This window comes from Dipodomys spectabilis, unplaced genomic scaffold (assembly GCF_019054845.1).
Source record: "Dipodomys spectabilis isolate Male_0828 unplaced genomic scaffold, ASM1905484v1 ptg000089l, whole genome shotgun sequence".
In the NCBI taxonomy this organism is placed as follows: domain Eukaryota; kingdom Metazoa; phylum Chordata; class Mammalia; order Rodentia; family Heteromyidae; genus Dipodomys; species Dipodomys spectabilis.
The window spans coordinates 43339-57847 of NW_024870766.1; the positions used below are offsets into that span (position 1 = coordinate 43339).

Below are 14509 nucleotides of genomic sequence, written 5' to 3' on the forward strand. Positions count from 1 at the left end.
TGCCAATGAGCTATCCTTTAGACTAACCATCATGTTTTTTTAAAAATGTGTCTTTTCATGGGGCTTGAACTCTGGGCCTGGGCGCTGTCCCTCAGCTCTTCAGCTCAAGGCTAGCGCTCTACCACTTGAGGTACAGAGCCACTTCCGGTTTTCTGCGTGTTTATTGGAGATAAGAGTTTCACAGACTTTCCTGCCCGGGCTGGCTTTGAACCACGAGCCTCAGCTCTCAGCCTCCTGAGTATCAAGGATTACAGGTGTGAGCCACCGGCGCCAGCTCGGTGTCTTTTGTTCTTGTAAAAGTATGTATTCTTGTCTTTTCTTCTTGATTAAATTTTCCAGGAGTATATCACTTTTATGTACTGTGAACGGAGTGGGTACTTCATTAGGCAGGGCATAGGTCTACAAGCACATTAGCTGGATCATATGATGAATGTTTTACTTTTTGAGGAATGTTTTACGCAATGTTTATAGGGTTTTATATTCTTACCATGAAAGAACCAGGGTTCCAATTCCCTTTCTTGCTAACATTTGTTATCTTAGGGGACTGTTATTAGTAGTCAACTGGTGGTTGTGAAGTAGTATCTCGCTGTGGTTTTGATTTTTATTTCCTAATGACTGATGATGTTGAATATTTGTTCTTTGGAGACCTTTCCACAGTAGACTTTTACCTGGTGCTTTTGTGTGTGTTGTCTTTTGGGGGAGTCATTTGTCTTTTTGTTGGTGAGGTATAATGTTCATTATGTATTCTAGATACAAAGCTTAATAAATACAATTTGCAAGTACCTTTTCTCATTTGGTAGTTTGTCACTTCCTTGATACTTTCCTATAAAAGTTCTAAATTCATGAGGGCTGGGAAGGTGGCTCAGTGGTAGAGTGCTTACTCTCATGCATGAGGCCCTGGGTTCAATTCCTCAGCACCACATAAACAGAAAAAGCTGAAAGTGGCACTGTGGCTCAAGTGGCACTAGCCTTGAGCAAAAGCAGCTCAGGGACAGTGCTCAGGTCCAGGCCCAGAATTCAAGCCCCAGGACCACAGAAAACAAAAAAAAACAAAAACCTTCTAAATTCTGATAAAGTCAACTTTTGGGGGTTTTTGTTGTTGTTGTTGCTACTGCACAGGCATTTATTATCACCTCTAAGATTCCATATTTTTTTCTAAAAGTCTTTAGACTTTGTGGTTTTAGCTGCCACATTAGGTCTTCAATCCATTTTAAGTTCGTTTTTTGTATGTGTATTTCATTCTTTTGCATGTGGGAATCTCATTTTCAAAAAAAATTGTTGAAGAGAATATTCTTTCCTCCATTAAGGCATATGCACATTTAAAGTATATTTTATTTTATGATTTTATAAATTTATAAACCAATTTTAGTACAAAACAGTTTTTAACTTCCCCAACTATTTGAACAATAATTATAATTTTCAAAGCAAGTGCCAAAAATTTAATTTAAAGGGTCATTTGTTTTACACACTGTGGAAACATAGTTGGTATTACCTATTATGCAGATGATAGCATGATATTGAATCTTAGTGAATAAATAGTGTTCAGAAGGAAATATTCTAAATGATAATATGTATTATTACAGTAGAAATGATGAAACTTTCAGAATGACAACATGTCTAATAATAAACTTGTTGGAATTATACACCCATCATTATAGAGATATATTTAACCTATGAAGTTAAAGAAACGCCCTAAGGATAACAGAATAGCATTTATAACAAATTTATATACAAGAAAATTATCAGTAAAATTTGTTCATTTTTAAGCTTTTCTTGTTTAGTCCAAAAATAAATGTCCATCTAGCACCTACTGCTATTTCACTAATGTCATAACATGCTCCAATATGCCTACTAGTGATTTTGATCCATATTTTTCATTTGTATACATTAAAAGTAAAGAAAAAATATTCCAAACTGAAATAATAAACTTTAGATATTCTCAATACATTTATACATTTTTAAATACATAATATATTTTAAAGCCAATGATAAGTGAGATAAGTGAAATAAGTTCTAGGTTTTATGTCTTGTTAAACTTTATTGTATTTACTAACATGTCGGCTTTGAAGAATCAGGAAGACTAAATTGCCTATTGGGTTTAGTAGCTTCTTGCATCAGTTCCTGCAACTGTCCAATCTGCTCATCACTAAAGTCACTAAGTCTTTCTTCTGGGAGAGAAGCGCCAAAACATGCTTTTCCAGTAGAATTTTGTCTGTTATCTTTAGCTTGTTGCCATAACACTGCTGCATATACCTAGTAAAGGAGAAAGATAAATTAAGGTCATAGAAATCAAATTAAAGGAAAACCTATGCTCTAATTTCAAGTCAGCTATTTTCCTTCATCACTTAATTTTCTGCATTTGGTTAAGAAGATACCTATATCATTCAGTGATCATCTCAAATATGCCTCAAATCAATATTTTAGGGGTTTGATACATTCTTAACCTTCAAGTAATTGACAGAAGGAACCATGGCTTTAGAAGCATGTGTGTTCTAGCCAAAATCATATGTAAAACTGAGCACACACAAGTATACAAATACTTCTGGGGCTTCGCTTTCATCAGATTTTAAAGGGGTATCATAAGTCCTTAAGTTTTTAAGTGGGTCTTAAAATTCATTAAGTCTATTCCCCTGCTATTCAATTAAAAATTGAGAAACATGCCAATTTAGTCCTCAATATTTAACAATCATTTTCATCAGGAAAACAATCTATTTTTTCCATGTAATTTTGTTCTTAATGCACTCAGCACAGCACTATGAATAAGGCTGCTACACATTTTATCATTGCTAGATTGCCAATATCACTGAAATAGCTTTAATTCTAATCCAAACATTCATTTGGATTGGAAGTGATATTTTCTTCATGCTTTACAAAAATCCATTTCATAAAATAGCAAAACAACATTGCACATACTACTAACTTTCTTAATTCTACTAAGTAATGCCCTAGATACTTAAGATTTCTCAGTTCTCAGGACTGCTGCAATATTTGGTAATTTGGGTAATTTTTTGTTGTGGAGCAGGGGAGCTTTTCTTGCATTGTAGGATGTCTCACAGGATCCCTGTCAATAATACCCTTCCCTCTAACCTTCATAGTCAAAAATGTCTAAAAACATTGCTAGTGCCCCCTGCAAGGCAAAATCACCTCTGGTTGTTAACAAATAGTATGCATAAGAATATTCACTGAAATACCGCCTTACCAGAAATCTAACTGTACTTCACAAGTACTCTGAAATTTATGCAAACACTGAACTATAAAGAATTAGCAAATGAACTAAATATCTATATACCAGCATCACTTCTTAAAAGCAGAACCTAAAAAAAGCAGCTATAAAGAAGTTATTCATTTGCAGAAATGAAAAACTGATTCTCAAATTCACATAAATATAAAGTGGTCTTGAATACCTAAAAATAATCTTGAATAAGAGCAAAACTGGAAGGTTCACATGAATTTCAAAACAATATAATTGAACTGAATTTATAAACAAAATATATGGTTTACTGTCGAGGCTATTCAATGAATTTTGAAAAGCAGCAAAAGGGATTAGTTCTCCTTTTTGTTTTTGTTTGTGCAAGGACTTAGGGTACTCTAGTTTACAGCTGGCTCTCTACCACTTGAGCTATGCCTCTACTTCTGGCTTTTTGCTGGTTAACTAGAGATAAGAGTCTAGAGAATTCAACTGCTCCTCGTAGCTTTGAACCTCAATTCTTAGGTCTCAGCCTCCTGAGTAATTGCTGGTTAACTAGAGATAAGAGTCTAGAGAATTCAACTGCTCCTCGTGGCTTTGAACCTCAATTCTTAGGTCTCAGCCTCCTGAGTAATTGGTATTACAGGAATGAGCCACCAGTACCCTAGCTCCTCCTCCACTCTCCCACCCCCTTCCCTCCATCTTTTTTGAAGTAAGATACCATTTGGTCTTAAGAAGAAACTAGAATTTGGACAGTAATCAGTGGTGGCACCAAATGAGGCATCAGAGGAGTTTGGGATGTTTACAACAACTGTAAAATGAAAAGGAGAAAAAAGAGAGCTACTGATGGAGGACCTCAAATTCTACAAAGAAAATGAAAAAAAAATCTAGCTCACCCTCAACTATGCATGTCAGGATGGAGTCAAGCTACCTAGCAAAAACAAGATGAGCAAAGTAGATACTTCAGTTGCTCTTTTGGCAAAAAAACATAGTTTATAGTTTGAATTCAAGTTAATTATTTGCTAAAATAAAACATAAAATACACATTGGAAGAACACAGAAGGATAATGATTCAGGGACAAGTCCAAAATTACTAGAACTATGATGTGAACCAGACAGTAGAATCAGCAGAAAAGGATTTTAAAGAAGCTACTACAAAAAAAAATGTTCAAGTATATAAAAGAAAATACGGTCATAAAATAAGCATTTGAGAGATCTCATCAGAGAATAAGAAACTCTACAAACCAAAAATATACTCTAGAATTAAAAAAACACACAGCTGTAATTTTTAAAAATCACTTAGTAACAGACTGGAGATGAAGAATGAAGATTTATAAACTTGAAACCATATCAAGAGAAATCATCCATCCACTCATAAAAAACGAAGAAAAATGATTACACATGCATCAATAATCTCTGAGACAATGCCAGTGTTTATAAATTCTTTCTTTGTAAGTTCCTCTTTCAGGTATTTATAATTAATAACAGTAATCCATTTTTAATAATCTTATGTAGAAGTACCTATCACCTATACCAAAAAAAATTGAACTGTACGTAATAAACATCTACTTCTAACTCAATTTACAGAAAGAACAGGAGATATAATAAAGTATTAAACATTCCCATCAGAGTGATCATTAAAATTCAAAATATGAAAAACTATAAAACCTCAGTCTTAGAAGACTGAAAAACTCATGCCTTTACAATGAAGAAACCAAGAAAATACCACCTCAACCAATTGATTAGGGTAAACATCACAAGTAAAGAGTTACGTTGCTCTCACATAGCTCCCGATCATCAAACACAGGGAAGGGTTTAAAACCTGAACTGACTTTTTCCCAGGAATGCACAATGTCTTTCTAATGATGACAATCAAACAAATCTAAAGAAAGGGGCACTCAACCAGTGACGCTTATGCTGAAATCTGAATGATTTCTGATCATAGGTGGTACAGACAAGAGATGCTCCTTCTATAATGGTTATTACGATTCAGATTTTTAAAGAATTTCTTTGCAGGGTAGATTCTAACGTATTTTTACATATAATTGATATGTTTCAGTATTTCTTTGAAATGATCTGGAGAAAGAAAAGAGGTAAAGGTACAGATGAAACAAGATTAGCCACAAGATGGACCGTTAAGCCACTTGATAGATACATGGTAGTAAGTTACATTTTCTGAACATCTTTATATGTTGTAAATTTTCCAATTAATTTAAATAAATAAAGTTCCCGTTAACATTTAAATATTTCCCATTAATTTAAGTAAATATATATACATATATGGATATGGTTAATATGTATGATATACACACATATCTATATCACATAAAGTAGAAACAAATTCAGGAGAACAGAATTAACTATGTAAGAATATCACTCATCTAAAATTGAGTCACTTCTAAATTTCACCTGTGAGTTTGAATTTTATCTACAAAGCTTCCTCAGTGCTGAACAGCAAATGATAGCCTAGTCTAACCACAGGCCTATAACTCTATACAAAAAACCTTATACTGCTTTATCAACCTGAAAATCATAGTTGGCAGAATTACTTGTTTCATCCAATGAGGAATACAGGATGTCTTCAAAGCTATATTTAAATTACTTTCTGTGAATCAACAAAGAAAAAAAGCATACAGTGTTTTAGTCAGATTCAAACATTGTTCTTTGTCATCTCCACCTCTAAATTACCACTCAATTGTTTCAATGGACATTCATCAGGTTCAAACAAATAAAAGAAATAGAATGGAGGACATCTTTTCTCAATCCTGAGACCTTTATATTCCAATGAGGTCATAACAACCACTTGTCTTAATCTTGTTTGCCTCCTCTTCTCTGTTGCTGACAACCAACTTCTGCAATGTTTCTCCTACCACTCTAGTAAGTGTTCATTAGAGAACAAACTAAGGCTTTTTAGTGAAGAAAGACTATATTTATTAAAATTTTTCTTCTTAAACACCTTCACATTATTATAATTTTAACTACAAATATCTTTTTTTTTGTCGGTCATGGGCTTGAACTCTGGGTCTGAGTGCTGTCCCTGAGCTTTTCAGCTCAAAGCTAGAGCTCTACCACCAGTTTTCTGGTGATTTACTGGAGATGAGTTTCACGGCCTTTCCTGCCCGGGCTGGTTTTGAACCTTGGTCCTCAGATCCCACCCTAAGTAGCTAGGATTGTAGGTGTGAGCCACCAATGCCTGGCTACAAATGTCTTTAAATCTAAACAAGACATTTAGATTTTACAGGAATTTCTTCAGTAAGAGAAAAATTTCAGAATTCTCACTTTATAACATAGCTAGTGAATCTTAATTTGATTTACTTTGTATATCACTAAATGAGCACATAATATGAATCACTAGATTTGTGAATCAAATATATACAACCGGTATATAATAATTAAGACTGATTGGTTCAGAAAAACAAATTTGGACCATGATTTTTTTTACAATGCCAACATAGAACAGAGTTGGAAAGAAAAGAATAGGATTTGAATTTGATATGGTGACAGGGAAATAGAAAGCACAAAAGTCATAGAAAAATCAATACATTTCAGCATTGAAAGTATGAGTAACAAGTACAACAGGGCAGAAAAGCTCCTGCCCATTAATATATCAAATAAATACAGACAGGTAATATCAGTCTACTATGGAACAGTAAGCAACAGTTATAAAGAATAGTCAAGAATGAACTGACAAAAATCTTTCCAAGACAATTTGTAAATCAACCTATAGAACACTGAAATATTACTTTATTTGCATGTATAATAGAATATTATTTATACATGACAAGAGAAAGGCCGGAAAGATGGACAATAAATTTAGACAAGTAGTCTTTTACATCTTGTTCTGAATGTCTCACTTTGTGCACTTCTTTTTAAAATAACAATATACCTATTTAATGTTTATGCAATTAAATGAATGGAAAAGAACACAGAAAAAAAATAAAGAAAACCTTTGAAATGAATAGGTTGAAACTCTGGCTTCCTATGATTTGTCTTAATAGCAGACACCAAATCAATTTATTATAATTAATTAATTTGAACCCAAGGGTTATTAAAACTCATTGTTTTTTTTAAAAAATCATCTGTCTAGTATTTGTTTTCCTTTGTTTTTTTAAGCAAAATTGTAATCAAATGGCCCAAATGTAAGTTAGAATATTTCAACTGCAAGAAAATATGATAAATGAAATCCAAACTCTCAAATTCTTTAAAGGGAAAATCATAATACATATTCATATTCATAATCTTCCTAATATCATATGCTGCCTTTTAATAATGACATCAGTGGTCTAACATTTTTGAGCACACTTTTAAAGTCATCAGTTATAATTTAAGAAAATGTGTAATACATAATATCAATACATACAAATCTGACATTTGTTTCATATTTTATAGATAATAAGTTTCCTTGACAGTATAACATTTTTTCAAATTAGATAATAAAATTCTACCCAAAAGTTTTCACATACCGTAATTAGGATTAGTCTGAAGAACTGTGTGATCAATATTACTAGTTTCCTTAAGAGTTAAGTGTTAAGCACATACTAGTGTTGCCAAGAGTTAAGTGTTAAGCACATACTAGTGTTGCCATCCTGATAATTTACTAGAAAGCTAAAAATAACAATATCTTCTATAGTTTTGGTAAGTTACTTGTACTCCTTCACATAAACTCCCCAACAGAAAGACAAATATTTGATCTAGGAGAAAAAAATTATCTTTCTCCAAAAATGTATTCAATCACTTTAAGAACTTATTTAACAAGATGGAATCAACAAATTCAGTGTGTAGGTTTCCCTAGAGAACTGATTAAGAATGCTATGCCTCCGTTAGGAGTAAAAACAACAAAATACCCATTCCAGCAAGAAATGTAAAAGTTACCAGAATCACAATAACTAAATCCAAAGGCACCCTCAGGATTTGAAATATATATGCTCAAAGTATTAACACAGACTCTCACCCTGCCATTGTGGCAAAGATCATAAATCTGGTTTCTCAGATTTTCAGATCTATTGAACAGATTTCATAATTTTCAAATACCCGAACAGAATACAAAACAAGGTGGAGAGTATCACTGGAGTCAGTTTTACAGATTCCCTTGTGCACTGCAGTAAACAAAACTCAAGATTCACCTATGATTCTAAGTTTTAGCAAAAGGTGTGTTAGTTGCTACTTACAGCACAGAAAAAGAAAATAATAAAAGTATATGGGAAGTTATTGGTTAAGAAAGTAGAAAGGAAATGTTACATGAGATCGAGCTCACAAATACTCTATTCTTCTCTACTCTGAATTTGGCATGTCCTTGACATCAGACATACATAGACTAAAAAGCTGTAATATCAGAAATGAAAAGTCAGTGCAAATGAGGACATTCCTGTTCATGAAATTCATTGCAACGTTTCTAAAATCCTAATAGCATTGTACTTGAGGTACATTGTACTTGAGGTGCATTGTCCTTGAGCTTAATGTATCTTACTTAAAAGTAATTCTTAACTGGGTGCCTGTGTCTCACACCTGTAATCCAAGCTACTGAAGAAGCTGAGATCTGAGGATCACAGTACAAAACCAGCCCGGGGCAAGAAAGTCCATGAAACTCTTACCTCAAATTAACCACCAGAAAACTGGAAGTGATGTGCTGTGGCTGAAAATGGGAGAGCACTGACCTTGAATAGAGCATCTCAGGGACAGTGCCCAGGCCCTGAGTTGAAGCTCCACGACTGCCAAAAAGAAAATTAATATTTTAAAGAAAGGTGACTTGCTGGGCGCAAGTGGCTAACACATGTAATCTTAGCTACTCAGGAGGCTGAGATCTGAGGATCACAGTTCAAAGCCAGCCTGATCAAGAAACTCCATGAGGGTCTGGGAAGGTGGCTCAGGGGTAGGGGTAGAGTGCTTGCCTTGCATGCATGAGGCCTTGGGTTCGATTCCTCAGCACCACATAAGCAAAAAGAAAAAAGCCAAAGTGGCGCTGTGACTCAAGTGGTAGAGCACTAGCCTTGAGCTGAAGAGCTGAGGGATAATGCCCAGGCCCAGAGATCAGGCTCCAAGACCGGACCCCAAAAAAAAAAAAAAAAAACAGAAAAGAAACTCCATGAGACTCTTATCTCTACTTAATCACCAGAAAACCAGAAGTGGTGCTGTGGCTCAAGTGGTAGTGTGCTAGTCTTGAACTGAAGAGCTCAGGGACAATTCCCAGGCCCTGATTTCAAGACCCATCTCTCTCTCTCTCTCTCTCTCACACACACACACACACACACACACACACAAAAGGTAACTCTTATCCTCTAAAAATATATTCATGAGACTAATTTTAAAAATCAGTTACTGATGATTAGTTTTCTGTTCATTTAAAAAATATCTGAGCTAATGGACTATTTGTAAACTTCAGGTTTTACAGAGTAACTTTTCTTTATGATTTATATCAATAAGTTTTATAATTATGTTACAGATACTAAATCTATAATACTATTCCCATTAACACAGGGTATTGAAAAAAATGTTAACAGTGTTAGCCAGCATTCAATGATCTGGGCCTGTGTTTATAGCACAGTAATGGTATCTGCACTGCCTACCTCACAGGACTATGGTAAGAATTAAAATGGTAGTTTCCTTCCTTCCTTCCTTCCTTCCTTCCTTCCTTCCTTCCTTCCTTCCTTCCTTCCTTCCTTCTTTCCTTCCTTCCTTCTTTCCTTCCTTCCTTCCTTCCTTCTTTCCTCTTCCTGCCTGCCTTTTATCTTCCTTCTCTTCCTTTTCCTCCTCCTTGTCTTCCTTTTTTGTTTTTTGGCAATACCAGGGTTTGAACTCAGAGCTTGCTTAACTGCACACTGAGCCACACTATAAGCCCCACTTTGTGTTGATTTTTTTATTGTGAAAATACCATACAAAGGGGTTACAATTACATGGGCAAGGTAATGAGTACATTTCTTATCAAGCATTGTGTTGATTTTTTTGGAGATGAGTCTCATAGACTTTTTCATCCATGTTTGGCTTCAGACTACAGTACTCTGGATCTCTGCCTCCTGAGTAGCTAGGGTCTACAGTAGTTCCTTTGTAAGTCACTGGTGCCTGGCAGGTCAGTATTTTTAAAGGTATCTGTACCCAAGCTGTACAACTCTGTAAAATTCCAAATTCTCTTGTTATTTTCCTGATGGTGTGTATCTCTGAGTTTTTGCTTACCTCTTTGGAATTCTCTACTCATGGTTGGCTTCTCATCCCTCTTGTCAATTGAAATAGCTCTTCCTCAGAGAGGCCTTTCTGATTAACTCACCTATTCAGCTTTATTACTCTTTCTCAGTACCTTACATCTTCATCTTACATTATCTGCTTTTCCTCATCTGCAAAGGCCATGAAAAATAGGGATATATCAGTTTTCTTGTTACTGAACGTCTGTCATCTAGCATAGTAATTGGAACAAAGACAATAATGACCATGTTCATGATTGCCAAATGAATGTTGTCAAACACTGACCAAAAACAATTGCTACAGCAGCTTAGGCAATATTAACTACTTAATTTTCATAAGTTGAAACCTTGTGAAATGTTTAATCTTCTAGATTTTTTTTATAAAGATCAACAATTTAAGATTACATCATATTTGTAAAGCTCACAGTGGTGGGTGGACACAACTTTCCCATTTCCAATTTGAATTTTCAAGTTAAAATGTTATGTTTGGCAAGAAATACAGTTATTTACTTTGTGTGAAATAGCAAGCTCACTTCATTCGTCCTAGAGAAAATGTCAGACTAATAACTATGAGTTTTTCTTTCAGGTGAAAATAGTATAAAATGAAAGAGTGACTAATTTAGCTTTGCAAGTCAAATATTTGCACAAGCATATTTGCTCAAGACACCTGCCATATTTTGTTACAAAGCAGAATTGCCTTATGAGTTCTTTCTACTTCTCACGGGATTTTTTAAAGATATGTACTCAAAAGTCCACATTTAATAAAATCAATGTGTACAGTTTCACCAAGCATGGTCTATAAAAAATGTAATACTGGTCTTTAAAAAAAATGTAATTCTGGTCTTTAAAAAAAAAAAAAAGCAAGTGCAGAGCAGTGCTGTTGTCATAGCCTGGGTCTGGGCTCAAACACCTGCAGTTTTATCCATCATGGATTTCCCACCATCAGCTGCTATTCTAGAACACAACCTTTCCTGCGATTTTCAGGGACATCTAGTTTCATTAAATGTCCTTGCTTTGAAAAAGATAACTTCTGCCTCCATATATCTAGAAAATAATGCATGCCCATATTTCACCCTAGAGATGAACTGCTTTTATTAGTATATGAAATGTTTGAAAAGTTCTAAAGAGAAAACAAAACTATAAAATTTGTGTAACATAAAGCTCTCTATAGAATGTTTTAGATAAGCTGGGTGTTATGGCTCACATCTGTAATCCTAGCTACACAGGAGGCTGAGATCTGAGAGTTACAGTTCAAAGCCAGCCTGGGCAGGAAATTCCCCATAAGACTCTTATCTCCGGGCTGGGAAGGTGGCTCAGTGGTAGAGTGCTTGCCTTGCATGCCTGAGGCCCTGGGTTCGATTCCTCAGCACCACATAAGCAAAAAGAATAAACGCGGAAGTGGCGCTGTGACTCAAGTGGTAGAGCGCTAGCCTTGAGCTGAAGAGCTGAGGAACAGTGTCCAAGCCCAGAGTTCAGGCCCCAAGACAGGACCCTCCCCCCCAAAAAAGACTCTTATCTCCAATTAACCACCAGAAAACCAGAAGTAGCTGTGGCTCAAGTGGTAGAATGCTTGCCTTGAGCTGAAGAGCTGAGGGACAGCACCCAGGTCCAGAGTTCAAGGAAAAGGAAAAAAGAAAAAAGAATGTTTTCAATTTTTTAGACAGAGTTTTCAAAGCACACAATTGAGAAAACAATATAATAACTAGAAGTTTTCATTTTAAAAAATTCAACCTGCTTCAACAAAAGAACACCTGAATTTTTTTGACTTTGTTTTTTTTTGGGGGTGGGGAGGCTGTTTCTGAAAATTGACCTCAGGGCCTCATTGTTGCACAGGGCTGTTTTGCTCATGGTTGGCACTCTACTCCTTTAGCCACACCTCCTGTCCAGATTTTCTGCTGATTAATAGGAGAATGGAGTCTCTTGAATGTTCTCCCTGGCCTGCTTTGAACTAAGATCTTCAGCCTTTGAGTTCCTGAGTAGCTATGATTATAGGCATGGGCCACTGTCATCTGGCTGATTTGCATTTTCCTTTCATTAAATGATTACTATAGCTGCCAGTTATTCACATGCCATATGATTTAACAGTCAAATGTGAAAAAGAGGGGAAAAAACAGTCAAAATAACTGTTGGCGGAGCTATGAAACAAATGAAAAGGGGCAAAATGACTACTTGTATAAAACTAATTATCAAGAACACCTAAAAAAAAACCTCACTGAAAATATTAGAACAAGAGACCTCAGTAAAAATTAACACAAGTAAAAGCACTACACTTTAAAAAAGAACAATAGTTAGAAAATTCAGATTCACCTTGCATGACACTATTTGACATTCTTGAGTAGAAAAAGCTAATGCCATGCCAGAAACTGTTTTGCAAATGGAGTACAAGCCTAGCAGAGTGTAAACCTCAACAGGACAAACTTGGGAAGGCCAGATATACATGGATTGCAATCTCAAAACGAACAAACAAGAAGAAGAAAAAAAACTGAAGATAGTAGAAGATTAAAGACTTCTCGGACTCACATATTGCTAAAATAATATTCTGAAACTGACTTTAGTACTGAAAGCAATCTAAAGACTTGGTACAATCCCAAAACAATCATAAAGATATTCTTCACAGATACAGAAAAAAAATCTTAAAGGCATATCTAAGCACAAAAGACCAATAGCCAAATAGCCAAACTAATTCTGAGCAAAATGAAGGTAGCATAATTTCCTGACTTCAGATTATACTACCGAGCCATCATAATAAAAACAGCATGGTACTGGCAAAAAAATGGACAATCAGGAAAATGGAACAGAATAAAGGACACAGAAATAAGTATACATTACTACTGCCATTTTCTTCTCAACAAAAGCAAACATTAGAGAAAAGACAAATAACGCTGGGGAAACTAGAGATATACTGAGAGAAAACTAAAATGAGGCCCCTGACTCTCTCCCACCTTGTACATAAATGAATTCAAAATAGGTTCAAGACTTCGATATAAGATAAAACTTTAAACAGAACTTCAGTAGCTCAGGAAGTTAAGAGCAAGAACTGGCAAATGGGGTTGAAGCACATTATGCAAGAGACTGAAACTAGACCCCTCTTATCCTGCACAAAAATCAACTCAAAATACATCAGAGAACTCAATGTAAGACATGAAACCCTGAAATGACTATAGATAAAGCTCCAGAATATATGAGTAGGTAATTATTTTCTGGATAAGACTGTAATTACCCAGAAAATAAGAGCTAGAACAGGCAAATGTCACTTTACTCATGATATCTCGACCCTTACCCCGAGTTTGCCTGTGTGTGCCCCTTGTCCTATACAACTTGGTCCTCTGTTGGCCGACCAAATCCAAGTGTTCGATTCACTTGACAAATTTTACATGAGAAACTGCCAATTTAGGATTGTCATCTACATATCAATCTCTTCAATATCACAAAAACATGCAGAACTTTATCATTTCAATGGATTAATTTACCAATCTAAAGGTCAAAATTCAGGTCCTGATTTATCCTAATAAAATAAGGATATTGTGGTGAATATAAACATATCTCCATACTTAAGTTCTTACTTAACAAAGTGCAACTTAGTTTGGGACATAAACCAAAACTTAGCCACACATTTCGGTAACAGAGGAGTTTCAAGTCTTACCAAAGACCAGGTTTCACCCAATAATAGGCAAGCTATTCATCACCTCATCCGCAAATAAAGCAAACATTCATCTCACCTGTGTACATGAGATAAAAGAAAAAAGAAAAAATCCAACAAAAAACAGAATTAAAAAGTATACACAGACACTTCAACTGAGCAACAAACATAAAAAAAAAAGTTCAACATCAGTAGCCATCAGAGGAATGTAAGCCAAAATCACAATGATATACTATCTCACTCCAATTAGAATAGCTACCAGAAAAATAATAAATACTGGAAAAGATGTAGAGAAACAAAATTCTGTAGACTGTGACTAGGAACATAAATTAGTTCAACAGTATGATACGCCTTTAAAAAGTTTTAAAGTCAGGTGTTTTCTTTCTCAGGATTGTTCTGGTTGTTCAGGATCCTGTGGTTCAATGTCTTGAGCCTGTACATAAGTGCTCTACTACTGAGCTACACCCCTACCACTTATTTCTACGAGGAATCTCCATATGAACTGGCCTC

The 14509-nt window shown here is 35.1% G+C and overlaps 1 protein-coding gene across 1 annotated transcript in view; it reads right to left on the minus strand.

The window, feature by feature from the left end:
* Positions 1-1314: 1314 nt before the first annotated feature.
* Sdhaf3 (succinate dehydrogenase complex assembly factor 3) overlaps positions 1315-14509 on the minus strand; it is a 37043-nt gene continuing 23848 nt past the window's right edge. Inside the window, exon 2 of the mRNA XM_042684663.1 lies at positions 1315-2253. Coding sequence (XP_042540597.1) covers positions 2050-2253 — 204 coding nt within the window. The 3' untranslated portion in view covers positions 1315-2049. The remainder of the gene's footprint in view (positions 2254-14509) is intronic.